The sequence below is a fragment of the Linepithema humile genome, chromosome 1 (genome assembly GCF_040581485.1).
Source record: "Linepithema humile isolate Giens D197 chromosome 1, Lhum_UNIL_v1.0, whole genome shotgun sequence".
Classification (NCBI taxonomy): domain Eukaryota; kingdom Metazoa; phylum Arthropoda; class Insecta; order Hymenoptera; family Formicidae; genus Linepithema; species Linepithema humile.
The window spans coordinates 44,878,667-44,900,967 of record NC_090128.1 but is presented as its reverse complement, the minus strand read 5'-3'; the positions used below and the strand labels follow the sequence as shown (position 1 = coordinate 44,900,967).

At 31.3% G+C, this 22,301-nt stretch overlaps 2 protein-coding genes and 1 long non-coding RNA gene across 3 annotated transcripts; 1 reads left to right on the top strand and 2 right to left on the bottom strand.

Moving 5' to 3' along the window:
• Positions 1–1,049: 1,049 nt before the first annotated feature.
• On the bottom strand, positions 1,050–7,352 carry LOC136997773 (A disintegrin and metalloproteinase with thrombospondin motifs adt-2-like). Its single transcript, XM_067349042.1, has 3 exons — positions 6,931–7,352; positions 2,513–2,880; positions 1,050–2,448 (listed from the first exon to the last, which is right to left on the bottom strand). The coding sequence occupies exons 1-3, from the start codon at positions 7,350–7,352 to the stop codon at positions 1,865–1,867; spliced, it is 1,374 nt and encodes a 457-aa protein (XP_067205143.1). The 3' UTR covers positions 1,050–1,864.
• On the top strand, positions 6,538–7,170 carry LOC136998813 (uncharacterized). The gene is made up of 2 exons (XR_010889352.1): positions 6,538–6,628; positions 6,953–7,170. It is a non-coding gene; the product is annotated as an uncharacterized lncRNA (long non-coding RNA).
• A 6,541-nt stretch (positions 7,353–13,893) lies between the features above and the next one.
• LOC136997643 (fatty acyl-CoA reductase wat-like) lies at positions 13,894–21,739 on the bottom strand. The gene is made up of 10 exons (XM_067348676.1): positions 20,059–21,739; positions 19,106–19,477; positions 18,023–18,271; positions 17,646–17,791; positions 17,459–17,568; positions 17,002–17,194; positions 16,436–16,687; positions 15,834–16,091; positions 14,866–14,979; positions 13,894–14,258 (listed from the first exon to the last, which is right to left on the bottom strand). The coding sequence occupies exons 2-9, from the start codon at positions 19,391–19,393 to the stop codon at positions 14,871–14,873; spliced, it is 1,605 nt and encodes a 534-aa protein (XP_067204777.1). The 5' UTR covers positions 19,394–19,477; positions 20,059–21,739; the 3' UTR covers positions 13,894–14,258; positions 14,866–14,870.
• Between the last annotated feature and the right edge of the window lie 562 nt (positions 21,740–22,301).

The window sequence follows — 22,301 nt, the reverse complement described above, 5'->3', positions numbered from 1 at the left end:
AATTAATAAATAATTAATAAAAATAAAGTTCGTTGGCATGTATAGAATCTAAATAGAATAAAAGTTAATTTCATAAATATCCTACATAATTTATGACTTATAATATTCTAGTGCACTTTACTGCTGACAAAACGGTGATTTACAAGAATCACGCTAACGAAATGTTTCATTCTTTCAGATAATAATGTTATTATGCTTAGTAAGTATCATAATTTTTTAATATTGCATTGTTTAACTTACAAAAATTGTAATTTATGTTTAAGCATAATAAATTATTTCTAATAGAAGATAACTCAAGCCATTTCCATGTAGATCGAGTGGATTTTGCACGATAATTGTGCAAAAATAAAAGATACGGATGGTGAGATAACATACTCAGCTCCTTTGACCGAAAAGAAATGTTATTTCTCTCTGATGTTAAATTTATGAAATTTTGAAAAAGTGCAACGATTGTGTAACAATCGTAAATAGATTTTTTTACAGTTAGCATTTTTATTTCTTTTTTTAAAAACTGACTAAATTTTTTATTTTTAATATTGTTATTATCATACCTTTATCTCGTACCATTTTGCTCCTAATTTGAAAAAAAGTTATAAAATCTGTTTGTTCAATATTTTATATCCTTCTTCCTAGAATAAAAAAAATATTAAGCTTTGCAAAGATAACAGAAAATATTAAAACTTGTTGATATTAATGTACTTTGTATAAAACTAATGTCTTATTTAATTGTTAGTGCTTTGAACAAAAATCTTATTTAACGTTATTTTAAATATACATATTATCTTATTTCTTAATTATGCCTAATAAATATAGACAAAAACATTGAGAAATTAATCACTAAGTTGTCAATCACATCTATTCATATTTTTGCGCAAAAAAAACTTGCAAGGTATGTACCTTGCTTGCTATTATGAAAAATATAATAATAGGATTAATATATAATAATAGGATTAAAACCATTAAAAAATATCTTGAGTTATCACGCCCGCATTTATCATAAGGGGCATTAGGCGCAAACTGAAACCACATTTTGAAATCTTATTCCTCACTAATGATAATATAAAAAACAACCTAGGTTATAGTTTCAAAATAAAATACTTACTTTTAAATATTAAATTTTAAATATTAAATATACAATAATATAAAAACTAGAGGCCGCTAAAAAATTTGTAAGCGGTAATTGTTTATTAAATTACGTCTATTTGCATCATGAAATGCATGTCGACTTTTATTTTTAATAAACTTAAAAAAAAAATGCATATAAATTTGATTAACTGAAATAGACTTGTTCTTTTGAGGCCTCATAATTAAGTTGCGCCCAGAGCCTCCAAAAGTATAAATTGCGGCCCTGAATATGATTCGTGTCGTTTGACTTTTATGGTATAAGCTTATTATCTCTTTCCTACATGTAAGTATAAATATTTTGTTTTTGGATCCTGAATTTGAGAAGAGTGGTATTTAGGATAATAGTGTAGATTTAGAAAGTGCAATTAGTTATTATGGCGCGTGCGATAAAAGAGCTGAAAGCAGGCATCAATCACAAAAATCACACATTACTAAATGCTGAACTAATTGTGAACACTTATATTCACACCCATTGTATTCTTTTTTTATAATTAATAACTATTAATTTGTTTCTTTCAGTTCTTTCTAACAGTAATCAAAAAAATATGATTTCAATATCGTTAATTCTACGTAATTTTGTATAAATTTGCTTAATAAACAACAAATGGATTTATAGCACAAAATAAGAGGTGAAATTAGTTACTAAATGAATTACAAACACAATTTTAAACTGATTTGCAAACGTTTTGTATTTTATTTTCTCTTGTATTCTTGTCCACACATTAGTACATTTCGAGAATTATTCTTCGAATGAGTAGTTTTCCGGCAGACAGTAATGCTGGCGACAATAATAATCCTGACCTTTTTTGTCTCTGTGACACCACGTTCCATCTGGAAAATATGGATTGATACCATAGTTGAGCATTTCTAGGCGAGGTGAGTAGAGAAGAGATGATTTTTCTTGATGGCAGTATATAGTACAGGCTAACCACGGATTTTCGACATCATGAAAAGCCTGACTTCCCGACCCGTTTTTCAGGGTCACCGTTAACTTTTCAAGCTTCATCTTATTGCTAATAAGATTGCATTTCGAGGTTGTAAACTGAGCGATTGTCGTGCGATTTTCGGAGCAAAGCATCGAGTCATTGCACAGGACTACGTCGTAATATAAACCTCCGCAATTCGACGTTCTAAAAGTCCCATGTTTGCAAGAACGTCGTTTGATTCCTACACCTTTAGACTTCTTCAAGCAACCGCTTCGACAGGTGCCTTCTTCCCATTCACTCCAATTATCTTCGTCGCAATACTTGAAAATGTATGGCGGTTCGATAACGGGCACGCATTCTCCTCTACGACATTCTTTTCCCGGTGCGCAATAAGTGCCTGAAAAAAAATTAATTAAAAAATCAAAGTCTTTTCTTAGATTTTTTTAGAAAAAAAGATTTACCATCGAGTGCTGGTCCCGCGAAGAAAAAGTTATTCCCTAAAAAAATTGGAGCTTCGCATTGTAAGATTCGACATATATCAAGCAATGTAACTACGTTCGCATCTTTCTCGAGCATAAATAACTCGCATTGTGCTTTGGCGGTCCATTCTCTCCCGGGTAAATCGTGATAACGCGAATGGTCCAATTTATTTTCGTATTCTTGGTTTTCCGATCTCGTATGACCTCGAAGACACGGTTTTTCGTTCCAGAGGTTTTCAGCCATTGGACGGCAACATTCGGCCCATGTGTCCTGGTTTCTGAAGTACTTCTTATCTGAATACATGCGTTTGAACCTTGGACACGTTTCTAAACTGGAATCCATTCCTAAACTATTTAACAGATAAATTATGGATATTGACAATATGCTTTACTTTGCAACAATTTATTTACAATATTTTTATATACTTTATAATTTATGTTAGAAGAACTTTTTTATTGAAACATTATTTAAAAAAAAAATAAAATTTTTTTATACTTTCTTTTTGTTTTTATCTTTATGTTGTACAAAGAAATGATTTTTTTATCAAATAAGTAATACGACATGAAAGAGTATCGAGATACGCAAGTTGCCAGTAATAATTCCGCTAATAATTGTAATGTAATAATTCTCAAAGTACAATTAAATTGTACAATTAAAATTTTTTTATCATAAATTTAACAATCTTCAGTAGATTTCAATAATTTAACGCACAAACTAATAATAACAGTATTTTCATTTCTTTCAAGCATTTGGATCCAAAAATGAGCTTGATTCAGAAATATTCTTAATCACATTTATCCTTCTTCATTCACATCATCGTATTTCAATTTTAATTTATATAAGATCTATTCTTTGCTCTTAGCATGAGCGTTCACAGGGGGGGGGGGGGGGTAAGAGGGGGCATTTGCTTCCTTCCCACTGAAATCAGAGAAAAAAATTCAGCATTTGCTCTCCCGTTTTTATTAAATATGTTTGTCAATTCTGTTTTGTTGTATTGATCAAAGACGTCGTTTAAATTGCATATTACAAAAAAAAATATTAAAAAAATAAAAAAGTAAAAAAAATACAAATGTCTTTCTCGACTTACACCTATCTTGCCGCGGTGAGAAAAACTTTTACAATTAAGAGGTGTATTAATTTAAAATTATTTATATATATATATTGTATGCTAAATATATACACTCACCCGAAAAAAAAGCGGTACACTGAAAATGTGGGAAAAATTCATCAAATTTCAACTGACGATAACTTCGTAAATAATAAAGATAAAAAGTTCTATAAAATATGGAAATAAAGCTAAAAATCTCTACTTTAAGAATCAATTTATTTCGATGTTGCAAAATAAATTTATTGAAAATGGCGGATGACAAAGCGCGAGCATGCAAAATTGAAAAATAATGGTTCGAGTTTGCGACGGTGCACGGTATAAACAAAAAATTGTAGCTTATTGGGATCAAAAGCGTACGAAAGTACAGAGTCTCCTCTTTAAAATGCTTTTTTATGCATCTCGATACGATGATTTTTCGCCGAGAGATTCGCATTTGAAGTAAGAATCTGCCTTTTTCTTCAAATGCGAATCTCTCGGCGAAAAATCATCGTATCGAGATGCATAAAAAAGCATTTTAAAGAGGAGACTCTGTACTTTCGTACGCTTTTGATCCCAATAAGCTACAATTTTTTGTTTATACCGTGCACCGTCGCAAACTCGAACCATTATTTTTCAATTTTGCATGCTCGCGCTTTGTCATCCGCCATTTTCAATAAATTTATTTTGCAACATCGAAATAAATTGATTCTTAAAGTAGAGATTTTTAGCTTCATTTCCATATTTTATAGAACTTTCTATCTTTATTATTTACAAAGTTATCGTCAGTTGAAATTTGATGAATTTTTCCCACATTTTCAGTGTACCGCTTTTTTTTCGGGTGAGTATATTTTTAATATTAAATAATTGATAAAACGCAATATTATTTCCATCAGATGTGCAATATATTTAAAATGGTCATGTTTGGAAAATAATAAGAATAAACCAGCAAGCAATAACATCAAACATCGCAGAACGATGGTACTTTGGAATCGCAAACATCTAAAAAAGAATGTTAAATATAGGTCGATTTTGGCCCATGGTGTAAAACCAAAACTTCAAATGGTTTTTTATAGATTTCATACCGTAGAATTATGTGGTAAAGTTTGTTTTCCTCTAGAGAGCGGAAAAAATACGGAAAAATTGAAAAAAGACTATAAAAAATGCAATTTTCCGAGGGGGTGGTTTTTTGGGGGTGGTTTTTCGGGTATAAAGGTGTCTTCCGACGCATGTATCGGAGCGGTCTCTTTTGTACTTTGTTTGTTTGACTTGAAATTTTTTCTCTGCAAAAGGACAAGAGCGACAAATCATTTTTTTAAAATCGCTCCAAGAATGTTCCAAACTTTAACCAACTTGGGAAATTGCAGTTTTCATGGTCTTTTTTCAATTTTTTTCGTACTTTCCCCGCTGTCTAGAAAAAAACAAACTTTACCACGTGATTCTACAGTATAAAATTTATAAAAAATCATTTCTAGTTTTGGTTCCACACTATGGGCCAAAATCGACATATATTTAACATCCTCCTTTGTCCAAAATTGACAAAACCTATAAAAATAGAAGCAGGAATTACAAGTGCATATGTTTGTTATTAAGGGGCAAGGTAACTTTTAGTGACAATGTCTCGAAAAATCAGCTGTGGTGTAAGGGAATTGAAAAGAGAATGGTGATAGATAGAACAAAGTATGAGAGCGGAAAAGTCATAAAAAGAAAATTGAGAAAAAAATGCAAAAGACGGTAATAAAACGCAAACCGAAAAGTTAGAATTTCACAAGACTTCTGTGTGACTCCTGTTAATTAGAGAACGAGCGCACTTTAACCACACAAAAATGAGTAATTTTGCAATTTTTTAAATAAATACATTTAAATAAAACATTTTTTTTATGGTTGAACCACTAAATTTTTTAATGTTACAATTTATACAGTATCAAATAGTTGCTACTTATATTGAATGTGGTTTCTTCTAAAATCTACGTTTCTTAAACGTTTATTGAAATGATACGCATCTCAATCAATTTTGGTCCAATTAACTTAAACATTTAATTAAATACTTTTAAAAGTATGCTTTATTGTCGTACTTACGATTTCTGCAATATATATTACGATTTTTACAATATATTGTTCTTGATGAAAAGAGGAAATTTTTCTCTTAAAAAATTAGAAAGTTTATTTCACTCGTACGTGCTGTTTTACTTTATTAAATTTTAAAAATCACATGTATGCGACGATAGCTATATGTTTTTTACAAATCTTTTGATTTTTTTTATTAGACAAGTAGCGTTAGTATACTTTTGCACACGCTTATTTTATGTTTGAAAAATATTAATTTTTAAAGAGTGGCCATATTAGGCATAAATAGTTACTATTTTTTTACAGTAAACTATTATTAAAGTCTCTTCAATATCTTTAAGGGTGATAGCGGAAATTCCTGGAAAGAGTGGTGTTGTGTGTCGAAAGACCACAACGTAATAATTATAGGTTAATTAGGCAATAACAATAATAAACATTTAGAAGGCCATTAATCGAGGCCACTTCTCGAGAATCCTGTGACAAAAGTTATTTAATTATTAAACAATTAGGCGCTGACGCGAGCACTCGTTCTTAGAAGCCCGAGTGTCACTTGCGTCTAAAGTAGGTTAAACAGATCAGCATTTTGGTAACACAATGGATCGATATAGTTCAAGTCTCATTGTGTTCCGAATACTGATCCGTATAAATTAAGGCGGCACACAAGGCGCCGCGGGTTTTTTATCAGCAAAGTTCCGGACGAAGCACGACACGTCGCGTACACGCGTAACCACGGTAGTACGGTCGCCGAATAAGTGAGGTGACAAGTGTAATAAGAAGATACCAAATAAAAGCTATTCTATATATATTCAGAAGTGCCTAATTATTCTACACTCTCCGAGCCACAGCCCCCTTGACCAGCACGGCGAATCCCGAATCTATACGCAGCGCCTACCGCTACCATAGTAGGCGCAACAGTGGAGATCTCTTAGAACTAGACGACTAATCTGTATGTTGTCAATTACTTGATCTTATAAAAATATTTTTTATTTTATTATTAGAATTTTGTGATTCAAATTATTGTAACTTATTGAACATAGTCAGATAATAAATGACCAAAATATTTGTAACTGTAATTTAATTATACTTTGAGAATTGTCACATTATAATCGTCAACTCGGATAACTTGCGTGGCTCGATTTTCTTCATGCCATGTTTATTGATTTTATTTATATTAATCTTTCTTTGTATTTTTATAAAATGTAATATTTAAACTTAATTTACACGTAAAAGAAATAAATAGAAACTTACATATTGCCGATCTCTTCAACAGCAAGAAGAGATGACCCAAAACCCGCAGATATCGTCTGCTGTTCAACAGCGAATTCCACTATTGCGCAAGAGTGCTCCCCCACTTCACAAACTGTATTAAATAAAGATTCGGCCATAATGAAAGATTGCCGTTCTGTCTTTCCTGACAAAAAAAAAATGTTTCTTGAGGTCAGGATAAGATCAATGTCCCAGTGACGTGAATTATTGTCATATGGAGGATTGTAAGATTCCGCAAAGTCGCAGAACGATTTGCTCAATTTTATTATTTCGCCGTCAACATCTGCAAAATTTTGCAGTCGTGAATTTATAGTATCGAAATGTACCAACGAAATATCGATAGATACACCCAAACTCGGATGATGGAACACAGCTTGAATTTGATTCACGTATGCTAATATCATATTGTGCAACTTTTTCTCATCGTAGTCCACAATTTAATGTATGCTTCTTCGTTCAGAAAAACGGCCAGTTTTATGATTAATTTTCGTTGTGTATTTCGCACGTAACGTCGCTTCGGCTTAAAATTGTCGACATGATAAAGATTTAAATTATCGGAATATTGCAGTGATCGTTTAATAAGATAAGGTATGCCGAATGAAAGATTAACTTGTTCTCCAACGCAAATGTCGTCGACTAAAAACATAGACGCAAGGTCGTTCCACAGAGGTCTAATCTCCAAGCTGTCGTTTTTCAGAAAAATGAGTCCTTCCTATATTAAGAAAATATTTATTTGTATTTTGCATATTATGTTGATATAAGAAAGTTGATATAAGAAAGAGCAATAAAGATTAAATGTAAAAACTTTTTAATTTGAGAACAATTCGTTTTATATATGTATGATTCTACCGACCAATCCACGTTCGTCACAAAAGTTGATGATCGCTGAACTGACACGATCCTTGTGAATATATAAACAAGAATTCGATGCTTTCAAGTGCGGCAGCTTCTCCGTAGCGCTTTTTATATGATATTGCCATACTCCATACTCAGGTGATACAGTCTGATTTCTATGCAAGTGTAGTTGAATCAATTGTCCGAAAACTTTTACAGTTAGAGGTATCTATAAATTGGTCAGCAATTAAGAAGCGACTTGATAATTCTTGCATTATGTTTTGGATATTAAGCAATGAATAAAGCAGTAAAACGCACGTACCTCTTTTGCGTCTGTCGGGTAGAATGTCGGCAGCAATATCGTTTCGATATTTTGCGTGATATACGCGTTTGTTTCAGTTAATAAGATTATTAACGCCAACTTCAGTATAAAGAACATGTTGTTTTATGAGTTTTTGAATGTTAAATTATATATTAAATAATTTATGTGCACATTAAAATACTCGTATATTTGTTATGTCTTACGCGATCGCGTATTACGAACGTACTGGCATCTGTATTTAAGAATACGATTCGTATCGTTTGACTTTCATGGTATATTATCTCTTTGCTACATGTACATATGTATAAATATCTTTATTTTCGAATCTTGAATTTGGGAAGAGTGATACTTAGGATAACAGTGTTGGTTTAGAACGTGTAATTAGCTATTAGATGGCGTACGCGACAAAAGAGCTGAAAACAGGCATCAATCACAAAAATCACTTTACAATATGCTGAACTAGTTCTGAACACTAATTTTCAAACCTATTGTATTCTCTTTTTATAATTAGTAACTAATAATTTGTTTCTTTTAGTTCTTTCTAACAGTAATCAAAGAAATATGATTTCAATATCGTTAATTCTACGTAATTTTGTATAAATTTGCTTAATAAACAACAAATGGATTTATAGCACAAAATAAAAGGTGAAATTAGTTACTAAATGAATTACAAACACAATTTTAAACTGATTTGCAAACGTTTGCAATTTTATTTTCTCTTGTATTGTTGTCCACACATATTTAGAGCATTTCGAGAATTATTCTTCGAATAAGTAGTTTTCCGGCAGACAGTAATACTGACGACAATAATAATTCTGACCATTTTCGTCTGTGTGACACCATGTTCCATCTGGAAAATATGGATTGATACCATAGTTGAGCATTTCTAAGCAAGGTGCGTAAAAAATAGGTGATTTTTTTTGTTGGCAGTATATAGTACAGGCTTTCCACGGCTTTTCGAAATCATGAAGGGCCTGACTTTCCGGTTTTTCTTTCAGGATTACCGTTAAGTTTTTAAGCATTTTCTTTCTTTTGAACAAAGTGCATTTCACGGTTGTAAACTGCTCGATTGTCATACAATTTTTAAAGCAAAGCGTCGAGTCATTGCACAGGACTACGTCGTAATATAAACCTCTGTAATTCGGCGTTTTGTAAATCCCATGTTTGCAATAACGTCGTTTGACTATTACACCTTTAGAAATCTTCAAGCAACCGCTTTGACAGGTGCCTTCTTCCCATTCACTCCAATTATCTTTGTCACAATACTTGAAAATGTATGGCGGTTCGATAACGGGCACGCATTCTCCTCTACGACATTCTTTTCCCGGTGCGCAATAAGTGCCTAAAAAAAAATTAATTAAAAAATCAGTCTTTTCTTAGATTTCTTTAGAAAAAAAGACCATCCAGTGTACCATCCATGTACCATCCAGTGCTGGTCCCGCGAAGAAATTATTATATCTTGAAAAAATTGGCGTTTCGCATTGTAAGATTCGACATATATCAAGCAACGTTACTACATTCGCATTTTTGTCGAGCAAAAATAACTCGCATTGTACTTTGGCGGTCCATTCTCTTCCGGGTAAATCGTGATAACGCGAATGGTCCAATTTATTTTCGTATTCATAGTTTTTTGATCTCGTACGATCTCGAAGGCACGGTTTTTCGTTCCAGAGGTTTTCAGCCACTGGACGGCAACACTTGGCCCATGTTGTCTGGTTTCTGATGTACTTCTCATCTGAATGTATGCGCTTGAACCTTGGACACGTTTCTAAACTGGAATCCATTCCTAAACTATTTAACAGATAAATTATGGATATTGACAATATGCTTTACTTCGTAACAATTTATTTATTATATTTTTATGTATTGTATCATTTATGTTAGAAGAACTTTTTTATTGAAACATAAAAAATAAAATTTCTTTATACTTTTTTTTTGTTCTTATCTTTATGTTGTACAAAGAAATGATTTTTTTATCATATCGGTAATACGACTTGAAAGAGTATCAAGGCATGCAAGTTGCCAATAATAATTCCGCTAATAATTGTAATGTAACAATTCTCAAAGTACAATTAAATTGTATAATTATAATTTTTTTATTATAAATTTAACAATCTTTAGTAAATTTCAATAATTTAACACACAAGCTTCTAATAACAGTATTTTCATTTCTTTCAAGCATTTGGCCCCGAAAATGAGCTTGGTTCAGAAATATTCTTAATCACATTCATCCTTCTTCGTTCACATCATCGTATTTCAATTTTAACCTATATAAGATCTATTCTTTGCTCTTACTTATTGCTCTTTACTTATTGTTTGTTCTATATACCTTTTTGTATTTCTCTACATTTTTTACAAAATTCTGATAAATCTAAAATATTTTTAATATTAAGTAATTGATAAAACGCAATATTATTTCCATCAGATGTGCAATATATTAAAAATAGTCATGTTTGGAAAATAGTAAGAATAAACCAGCAAGCAATAACATCAAACATCGCAGAACAATGGTGCTTTGAAATTGCAAACATCTAAATTTGTTTAAAATTGACAAAATCTATAAAAATAGAAGCAGGAATTAGAAATGCATATGTTTGTTATTAAGAGGCAATGTAACTTTGAGTGACAATGTCTCGAAAAGTCAGCTGTGGTGTAAAAGAATTGAAAGGAGAATGATGATAGATAGAACAAAGTATGAGAGCGGGGAAGTCATAAAAAGAAAGTTGAGAAAAAAAATGCAAAAGACGGTAATAATACGCAAACCAAAAAGTTAGAATTTCACAAGACTTTTGTGTGACTCCTGTTAATTAGAGAACGAGCGCACTTTGACCACACAAAAATGAGTAATTTTGCAATTTTTTTAATAAGTATATTTAAATAAAACATTTTTTTATGTGTTAAAAATCTAAATTTTTGAATGTTACAATTTATACAGTAACAAATAGTTGCTATTTATATCGAATATGTTTTCTTCTAAAATCTACGTTTGTTAAACGTTTATCGAAATAATGTGCAACACATCTCGATCAATTTTGGTCCAATTAACTTAAATTGTTAATTATATATTTTTAAAAGTATGCTTTATTGTCGTACTTACGATTTTTGGTTTACAATATATTGTTCTTAAGAAAAAAAGAATTTTTCTCTTAAAAAATTGGAAAGTTTATTTCACTCGTACGTACTGTTTTACTTTATTACATTTTAAAAATCACATGTATGCGACGATAACTATATCTTTTTAAAAAATTTTTTTATTTTTTTTTTATTAGACAATTAGCATTAGTATACTTTTGCACACGCTTATTTTATGTTTAAAAAATATTATTTTTTAAAGAGTGGCCATATTAGGTATTAGGTAACTAATATATAAATAGGTAACTATTATATATAAATTATATATATATATATTAGGTAACTATTTATACCTATATAAATAGTTACTATTTTTATTTACAGTAAACTATTATTGAAGTCTCTTCAATATCTTTATGGGTGATAGCGGAAATTTCTGGAAAGAGTGGAGATATCTTAGATCTAGACCACTAATTTGTATGTTGACAATTACTTGATCTTATAAAAATATTTTTTATTTTATTATTAGAATTTTGTGGTTTAAATTATTGTAACTTATTGAACATAGTCAAATTATAAATGACCAAAACATTTGTAACTGTAATTTAATTAAACTTTGAGAATTGTCACATTCTAATTGTCAACTCGGATAACTTGCGTGGCTCAATTTTCTTCATGTCATGTTTATTGATTTTATTTATATTAATCTTTCTTTGCATTTTTATAAAATATAATATTTAAATTTAATTTACACGTAAAAGAAGTAAATAGAAACTTACATATGGCCGATCTCTTCAACAGCAAGAAGAGATGACCCAAAACCCGCAGATATCGTCCGATCATTAACAGCGAATTCCACTATTGCGCAAGATTTCTCCCCCATTTCACAAACTGCATGGAATGAAGAATTTGCCATGATGGAAAATTTCCGTTCTGTTTTGTTTTCTGACTTTGACCAAAAAAAAACGTTTATTGAAGTCAGGATAAGAGCAACGTCCCAGTGACGTGAATTATTGTCATATGGAGGATTGTAAGTTTCCGCATAGTCGCAGAACGATTTGCTCATTTTTGTTATTTCGCCGCCAAAATCTGTATATTTCTCTCGTAAATTTACAGTATCTAAATGTATCAACGAAATATCGATAGAAACACCCAAACTCGGATGATGAAACACAGCTTAAATTTGATTCACGTATGCTAATATCATATTGTGCAACTTTTTCTCATTGTAGTCCACAATAGGCCCCAATCTAGTGTATGCTTCTGCGTCCAGAAAAACGGCCAGTTTTATGGTTAATTTTCGTATTGTATTTCGCACGTAACGTCGCTTTGGCTTAAAATTGTCGACATGATAAAGATTTGAATTGACGGAATATTGCAATGATCTTTTAATAAGATGAGATATGCCGAATGAAAGATTTACTTGTTCTCCAACGCAAATGTCGTCGACTAAAGACATAGACACAAGGTCGTTCCACAGAGGTCTAATCTCTAAGTTGTCGTTTTTCAGAAAAATGAGTCCTTCCTATATTAAAAAGATATTTATTTGTATTTTGAGTCTTATGTTAATGTATGTAAAAAAGAGCAATAAAAATTAAATGTAAAAATTTTTTAATTTGAGAACAGTTTGTTTTATATATGATTTTACCGACCAATCCACGTTCGTCACAAAAGTTGATAATCGCCGAACTGACGCGATCCTTGTAAATATATAAACAAGGATCCGATGCTTTCAACTGCGACAGCTTCTCTGTAGCGCCTTTTATATGATATTGCCATATTTCATACTCAGGCGATGCAATCTGATCGTTTCTATGAAGGTGTAGTGAAATTAATTGTCCGAAAACTTTTACAGTTAGAGATATCTATAAATTGGTCAGCAATTAAGAAGCGACTTGATAATTTTTGCATTATGTTTTGAATATTGAGCAATAAATAAAGCAGTAAAACGCACGTACCTCTTTTGCGTCTGTCGGGTAGAATGCCGGCAGCAATACTGTTTCGATATTTTGCGTGATATACGCATTCGTTTTATTTAGTAAGATTATTAATAACAATTTCAATATAAAGAACATATTGCTGTATGAGTTTTTGAATTAAATTATATATTAAATAATTTATATACACGCGGTAGAATACTCTTATATTCGTTATATCGTACGAGATCGTGTATAACGCACGTACTGACATCTGTATTTAGGAATGTATTTAGGAAAATATGCTTCGTGTCGTTTGACTTTTATTGTATATTATTTCTTTGCATGTATAGTATACATGTAGCGCAGAACGTTTTGCGTAGCACATGTATGCGCTTCTCGCTTGTGTAGGTGGGGCTCGAGAGCCGGAGCCCGATAGAAAATACCGCATCCGTGATATGTACAAATATTTTTGCGATAATATTCGCTATATAACGATAGCGACATTGTCGTTAAGAAGTTAGAGAATAAGCCTATTGGGCTGTTATCTCGGTCCCACCACCTAAGGATAATGAGATCGCAGATACAATTGAAAACGAAGAAAACACAGATTGCTATACCGCGCTGAAAAATATCTGTCACTGTCTTACATATAATCGAAGACAAATTAGAAATTGTTCTGTTGCTCAACAGTGGATCTTCAATCAATGAGCCTTCTTATAAATACACTATTTATCGAGTAAAATTAATATTTTATATATTTATATATCTAATTAATAATTAGGGTAATGTGCAATAAAATTAAGATAAATATATATTATTACAAAATATTACAAAAAATATTACAAAAAATAATATTACATAAATATTTATTTAATCTTGAAATACCTGAAATTATTAATTAATTCTTTTAAACATGCTTTTTTTCGATGCTAGATTGTGTTTGATTCCTGCTATGTTTCTGCAGTAACTGATATTGCAGATTCTGTTTTATACATAGCACATTTCTCTAGTTATGTGAAGACAGATCATAATCGATTTCTGCTGTATATGTTGTTGATAATTAATATTACAGCCTCTGTATGATACCAACTACGTTTCAGTTTTCACAGCATGACGTCAGCACATGTTTTATTTCTGTCACATTTTTTACGCTGGGTCTACCACTGTAAGCATAAATGAATTATAAAACATTATAATAAAATGATTTATACATAATTAATAAAATTGCAACTATGAAATATTCTATAATGTCGATGAAAATCATCTTGACAACTTCGGTACGAACGTTGATTCAAATTCAAAATACAGAAAAAGATTAAAATAGATGATATCAAATTGAAAATAAACATCATAATGGAAGCTATTAATCTTGTAATAAAATCCCGTAAGTTAAAATCGAAAGAAGAATTGATTCTTATTTTTTGTCTTGAATTCAAATGCACTTGAATTCAGCCATTTGTAACTATTAATTTCATTTTGTACTAGTAGATGACAACGATGAATTCCCGGCTTACGAGATGAAAGTAAAGGTATCAATCAAGAGTTTTTTGCATTACTAATTTGTATATCAATTTTAAACCCGAGATCTGTTCGAATGGATTCATGTAGGTTCCTTCTCTTTACGAGTAAAACAGTAATAATTAATAGAAAATAATATTTTATTTTTAAGAAAAAAGCACAACTAGATTCTCTCTCAGAGAATTGTATTAAAAATAATCGTCTCAATCATATGTATAAAGCAGAAAGTTAAAAAATCTACTTGTACCGTACCTGCGTCACTTGTTTTCGTTGAAACATTTAAAGACCATAGATATGATGAACCAGCAGAACGTCAGGCCAATTAAAGTCAATATAAGTTTTAACGCTTGATGGCACCAATATAATCTGTAATATGAATAATCCACAAGTTTAGATATATAGAGTTTCCCATACTTACCGTATCACCCGTTAATGGCAGATTCCTGAGGTCATTTGGAGACGAAAATCTTAATACCAAAATGTCGAGGCTACTATGGTATTTGAATGGGAAAGGCTTAAAGTTTACCAATCAGCTTGTCAGAATTTTGCGCGCTCAGGGACATTGCATCTCGAAAGGACCCTTGTGCAACACTTTATGTAGCAGATCATACTTCGTACCGATAGTATTGATTTTCTCTCATGACATGAGAAACGTCATTTGTCAATGTAAATGTAAATAAAGTGAATAAGAGCTGAGTGAAGTGAATAAAACGTATTGAATAAAGTGTTGTGCAAGAGTCCTTTAGAGATGCGATGTCCCTGAGCGCGCGAAATTCTGATAAACTGATTGGTAAACTTTAAGCCTTTCCCATTCAAATACCATAGTAGCCTCGACATTTTGGTATTAAGATTTTCGTCTCCAAATGACTTCAGGAATCTGCCATTAACGGGTGATACGGTAAGTCTGGGACACCCTGTATATATTTTTAATTGGATATTAAAAGATTAAACATAGAGTACCGTATTTTATACTCTCTATTTATGAAGAAACGCAATAAAATAAAGTTTTAAAAATATGATTTAATTTTTCTTCAAATTGGACGCTAAAAATTTTGCAATACTTTTACGAAACCAATTTTTATCATAATTGCGATTCGGAAATAAATGTATATAAATAAAAGCCATCAAAAACTAAACGGTAATTTTTTAGTTTGTTATCGAGTATATGAGTAAAGAGAAGCTTTTGCATAGTTTTTTGGAAAATTTTGAAAATTTCATACCTTCGCCATTTGGCGCGTGCTTGCGGTAAAGTGTCCAGGGGATCCTTGATGAGATACACTCTCACTCCGCGCGCGTACCTTTTGAAGTGAACCTTCCAATTGAGATTCTTTATATCGCAATCAAAGTTTTTACGATCATTGGACGTGAACTTTGCAATCATTGCACGTACTCGATCATTAGTAAATGTCCATTCTTGCTGGTAGAAATAGTCCATCACATCTAGGGATGTGTGTATTTTGTTGTAAGACTGAAGCAATCTTTAACAAACAATCCATAATAAAGAAATGTTAAATAAACAATTATTAATATATAAGTTAAAAATAAATTACTTTTCCATGTAATTATTCTAAATTGCTCTAAATTATTTTAAATGGTTTAATACTGTTTGATCGACTTTAAAGATTTAAACAAATTCTAATATATAAAAACCACTCATTTTATTTTACTTGCTATAAATATTAGCATTAATGGAATTTATTTTCTCTTATAGTGTAATAAATATATGCAACTGTTCTTAACAGAAAATTGCTTTGAGGATATATTGTATATGCAAAAATCCTATAGATTTTTTATGTCGTGTTTGATTTGATTTGATTATTACCTCGGATTCTTTCTTCGACAAAAAGTTGCCATGTCGATCAACAAAGCTGGGAACAAGTGGCAGAAATATATGAAAAAAAGATGAACAAGTCTGTACTTCGTTAATCTAAAGCTATAGTACCACATCGCTTCTTTGGAGGGAAATTCAAAAAGCCCCTCTTCAAAGAATTTTTTCATATTATTACAGGTTATCGGATTGTCCTTAGACACGTAATTATAAATCGGAATGTCACCAGGCAAATCGTTGTTTAATCTGAAACAATGACGTAACGAGAGATAACATCACCATGTTTACAAATGTAGTAAAATTTTTATTAATTTTAGCTTATGTTATAATAAAATAAAACTTATGCTAACTAATAGCAGGACGAAAAATACCAATCAGCAAGCCACCAACTTGCTTCCTAATCACGTATATGAAGACTTGAATATTAAAACCATATGTCTAATGACACTTTTGTCAGAATGTCAAATGTCGAATGCCGAATTGCGTTTTCAAGCATTGAGATTAATTTGTATCTAATAATATTCATTCATCGAAAAAGACAATGATGATGACAAACGTACTTTGTATTAGCTGTATCCCATGCGCACGCGATAAGAGCGTTGATTGCTAAATCAGCAGGTATCACATTTGTGGTTATCGAACCATCGCAATGAATCGATCGCAGCAATCCAATACTAGCACCAAAAATAATTCCTGTTGGACCGTATAGATTGTCGATCCAACCTCGTATAGGTTCCCGATACGTTGCAATTGCTGAAAGTAACAAAATAATAATCCTTCATTTTCAACTTAAGATTTATCAAATCTCTATATGTATTATTATTAAGATTAATTACTATTTTGGGATAATAATTACTATATTTACAATCATTAATTATTACTAACATAATTAATCATTTTTATCCAAATAATAATTCATAATTTTTTAAATTGTGTATCCTATTTGCTGACACTTTTTAAAAAAATTATTATTAATTTTAACTTATGTTATAATAAAAATGTTAAACTTGTGCTTACTAATAACAGGACGAAAAATGCCGATTGGCAAATTACCAGCCTGCTTCCTAATCACATCCTCCGCCATCGCTTTTGTAAAAGTATAGGTATTTGGCCATTTTCCTAATAATCTGTAAAAAATAAAAAAATAAGATTTTCTTTTTGCTTTTTTCTTTTCGAAAATTTAAACAAAGAAAAATTCACGTACTGCGGTGTTATATACTCGGCCAATTTATCATCCGTGCATTCCATCAAAGTGAGTAGTTTGTCGGAATCCATTGGCGCGTCGTAAAATTTTTCTTCTATCACGTTTTGTGGACAGTTTGCATACGCGGTTGATACATACACAAATGACTGAAGAAATTGAACAAGTAAAATATCAGTCGCGTTGTTTTACTATAAAATTTTAACTTTTAAATTTCGGAGAAAAGTCATTCGATTGAATAAATAATAAATAAATAGTAAATTGTAAATAATAAATAATATAATAATAAATAAATAAATAAATAACAAATCATGAAATAATTGTAAGATGCTTCTTAGGTAATTCTTATCGTTTTTTGTTTCTTAAATATATTTAAATACCTTTAGATTCGGAATTTCCTTGCAAAGATTTAAAACGTCTTTCGTACCGCCGACATTAATTGTTACGGCTAATTTCAATTTCTCATTAAATTTTACTGTTGCCGCGATATGAAAGACAATCGAAACTTCTCGAATGAGAGTAGCCCGATCTTCCGAAGATATTCCGAGATTTGGGTGGTTACAATCGCCCGTTATAGCGATTACTCGATCCTGGAAATTCGGCTGCTCGTCTTTCAGTTTGTCAAATAGCTGCATAAAGTAAATAATGGTAAATCCACAAAAATTACACATTAACTAAATTAAAAGAAATTTATTATAAAAAATTAATAAAAATCGATAACTTTTATCATTTAATATCATAATAAATCTTCGACTTTAATTTTTTTTTTAACAAATGGTAGGAGTTTTGCTCTGCAGTTTTGATCTGCCTCTTCAAAAACTGTAAGTAAGTGGTTCCTTTAAGTAATAAAATTATCAGACATGACATTTACATAAGTTCTTAAACAATTCCAAGAAATATGAAAATATGAAACTATCGAAGGACGGTAAGAATTTCTTTTGGTTATCTAACAGTTACTAGATTGGCTTTACATGTGTAAAAAAAACGCAAAGAAAATTTGACGAAGAAGAAGATAATTATAAATTGTATCTCTCCGATTCTTCAGAGAAAGATGATAATTATGAACTACGCCTTTCTGACACTGAAGAAAATGATTATTACAAATCGCATCTTTCTGATAGCGAGGAAGAAAATTACGAATTACATTTTTCTGACACCGAAGAAAATAAAAATGTAATTAAAAATAATACAGATTCGATACCATTTACCCAAGAAAAATTAGATGAACCAAATCAACAAATAATAGACAGAGCATTAATTCACAGTCCACCTACACATGATAGAATACTAACAAGAAGTCGGACAGCACGACGTCGAATTACCGATCAAGACGATTTATTAAAAGAGCAAATAGACGATAACATTATATCGTTAGACGATAGAAATGATCCGCCTGATAAAAAAACCAGTGATGAAGACGAAGAACAAGATTAAAGGAAAGAAGAAAAGGATTAAAGACTTACCGGATTATCAAAAATTTCTTCTATCCGTTGTGATACGTTTTTATTTTTTTTTGGCCGCACCAGTAAAAAAATGATGCCCAATCCCAGACACAATCTGAGAAGTTTTTCTAATAATAATTTTCCGAAAAAACCAGTACTGCCGGTAATGAAGATGCCTTGGCCATGATAGAACTCCTGAATCGGCGATAGTTTCTTATTGACCGCCGACAAATCCTCTATCGATGAGGATTCCATCAGCGAGAGTTCCATGCGTGATTTAGATTTGCATTCCGATTCGATAACAGCCATTTCGTGGTCGTCGATTCGATGTGCACTTTATATGAACACTTTTATTATCACTTCTCCTTCTGTAAGCGGCTAACAAGCTTCCACCTTAACAAATGAGCTTCGTTATTCAATCGATTCATCTTATATTCAATTCGCAATGTGTTACGCGACGGCCCCCATTATGTATCGTAATTTACATATCCATATTTATCGACTTTTTTATAATACATACATCTTTGAATTATCATAATATATTCCAAATGTTATTTTTTTTTTGATAATACAAAAACTATAAAAATTATACATAAAGTATATAATACACAAGGTGATTCAAGCGTGACAGTATTGACTAAAAATAACGCAGCGCATAAAACTAAACAATGACAAAAAGATGTCTTTTTTAAGTTATCTTTTCGGCAAGATTAAAAGATGTCTAAAGAATGTCTTTCTAATTACACAAAAAATCATAATTAATTTTAGTTGACGGAAAGACATTGCTGGTGGCACATGTTCGTTTCATACATGTTTCCTAAACATATATGAAACCACTGGATACGTTTAGGACACATATGTGAAACAAACATGTGCTATCTGGGTACCTTTTTGGTCATCTTTTTAATCATTTTTTCGGCAAGACAAAAAAATGCCTAAAAAACATGTCTTTCTGACTAAATAAAATGTCTTACTTTAGTTGTTTTTCTGCCAAAGCAGAGATGTCAAAGGGCCTCTATTTTTCCATTGTCGATTAACTTTAACCAATGGTTCCAATTTATCGACAAAATTACCAAGATGAATGGAGGTTACGCCCACACGTATTCCATAAATATTTCATTCGTGCAGTCGCATGTTGAACGCTGTTAACGAACTGCGAGAAATAAGTAGCGGACTGTTGACATAATATCTATGATCATGTAGCTTTGTTTACATTCTTCAACAGATTAGTACGACATACACAATTTTCACTGTTCGTAATATCAGCTTATAACACCTAAAGTAGAGTATTAAAGTGAAACTTCAATTTGTTATATCTCCTAAACTAAAGCTGTTCTCCATTTATTTTTTGCAGGGAATTACTCAGAATACCCCCCCCCCCTGCTACAACATATCAAAAGGGCAACAAAATTAGTGAGGTGTGACCTAAAATGCATATTTACCCGAATTTTTACTATGGCATATTATAAAACATGTTAGGTAGTTAAGTGTTTCAAATTTTATTGTATTATAATTTATTCTATAAAGCCCATGATGGTCCACCAATAACACAAAAATAGTAAAATGTAATTTAAAATTGTATTACAAATTAAAATAAAATTTTCTCCGTGTAAAAGCGAGATGGTTATATCGAATATCTAATGCGATAAGTATCTAATGCGTAAATAACTTTTCTGTTCGGTTTACTCTCTTCTACCAGCTTACGAGCATTGTCGTAATTATTACCAGATATCATGTATGTATGATGCTTGTCATTTGTTTACATATTCATCTCGCATAATTAATTTTATAATTAGTATAGTTATAACTCTGTTCATGTAAATAGCTTGATTTCTCGTTTCATGCAGTATAATTAGAGAAGCAAAAACTTCTTTTAAATAAAATGTTTGCTATGTGTACTTGACGTCTTTTTTACGACTAGATAATAATTGTGATACATACTAGATAACAGAGAGAGAGAGAGAGAGAGAGAGAGAGAGAGACAGAGAGAGAGAGAGAGAGACAGAGAGAGAGAGAGAGAGAGAGAGAGAGAGAGAGAGAGAGAGAGAGAGAGAGAGAGAGAGAGAGAGAGAGAGAGAGAGAGAGAGAGACAGACAGACAGACAGACAGACAGACAGACAGACAGACAGACAGACAGACAGACAGACAGACAGACAGAGACAGAGACAGAGAGAGAGAAAGAAAGAGAGAGAGAGAGAGAGAGAGAGAGAGGAGAGGAGAGAAGAGGAGAGGAGAGAAGAGGAGAGGAGAGGAGAGTTTATATTTGCGCGCAAACTGTTTCTTCTCAGCAATTTGACGACACTCCACGCAGAATATTTTCAATTAGTTTAGTAGAAACAGAACGTTTACGATAAATTTAGGATCCTTTACTCTTATGGACTAGTTCGATCAAGCCCCCAATATAACGCCGAGTCACGTTCTTGTCGAATCGCATTCTTGTTAAGTCTAAAATTCATTATTTAAAAAGTAAAATACGTCTTGAAAGTTTTTTTAGGGTAAATATTAAAGGCTATACTCTTCAAAAGAATTAAGGGATTACTTGACTTTAGTGGAAAAAAGGTATTTTTTAAATGGTTGTAACTTTGTAACAAAAAGTTATATCAACTTTCTAAGAAAAGCAAAATCTTTAAAGATCCAAATCTGTAGCTCCAAATAAAAAATTTTTTGTTTGACTTTGGGAACGTACACAACACATAAAAAATCTGAGAAAAGTTTCATTGGAACCATTCGTAAGCTTAAAACTTTTCTTTTAGGTTGAATGGTCGGCGATTAATTGTCTGATTTTTCGTTGCCGAGGTTTCAAGGGTTAATGGAAAACTTGCTTTTTTTACTTAAAATTCCTGTATCTCCGTAACCAATAATCGTACAATGTTTAATATGTAAATATGAAAATAAAAATATATGTATAATAGCTATGCATGAAAAATCATACTATTGCGTCGGTATATCTATTTATCATACTAAGTAGTTGCTCTTGACTTTTGATACCTCCCAGGTAGCACATGTTTGTTTCAGAAATGTTTCATAAATATTTCTTTGAAACATTTTATAACGTTTTAACAAACGAGAAACGTTTTATAACGGTTCTTAAAAACGTGTCTCGTTTGTTAAAATGTCAATCCAAAAACAGTAAGAGAAACGTTATTTTTCCGACAAAAAACGTTTAAGAAAGTTTGTACAAAAATGTACAAAAATCAATCACATCAATCACATTTAA

What these genes read in the sequence shown, in the direction of transcription:
- LOC136997643 (XM_067348676.1), bottom strand. Translation starts at nt 19,393, where the DNA reads ATGGCTGTTATCGAATCGGAATGCAAATCTAAATCACGCATGGAACTC. An exon ending in CATTTTTCGTCCTGTTATTA is followed by an intron (nt 17,195 to 17,458) that starts GTAAGCACAAGT and finishes TGTTACTTTCAG; the next exon opens with CAATTGCAACGTATCGGGAA. An exon ending in TGTCGAAGAAAGAATCCGAG is followed by an intron (nt 16,092 to 16,435) that starts GTAATAATCAAA and finishes TGTTTGTTAAAG; the next exon opens with ATTGCTTCAGTCTTACAACA.
- LOC136997773 (XM_067349042.1), bottom strand. Translation starts at nt 7,352, where the DNA reads ATGATATTAGCATACGTGAATCAAATTCAAGCTGTGTTCCATCATCCG. An exon ending in GTTGAAGAGATCGGCAATAT is followed by an intron (nt 2,881 to 6,930) that starts GTAAGTTTCTAT and finishes TCTGTTAAATAG; the next exon opens with TTTAGGAATGGATTCCAGTT. An exon ending in CGCGGGACCAGCACTCGATG is followed by an intron (nt 2,449 to 2,512) that starts GTAAATCTTTTT and finishes ATTTTTTTTCAG; the next exon opens with GCACTTATTGCGCACCGGGA.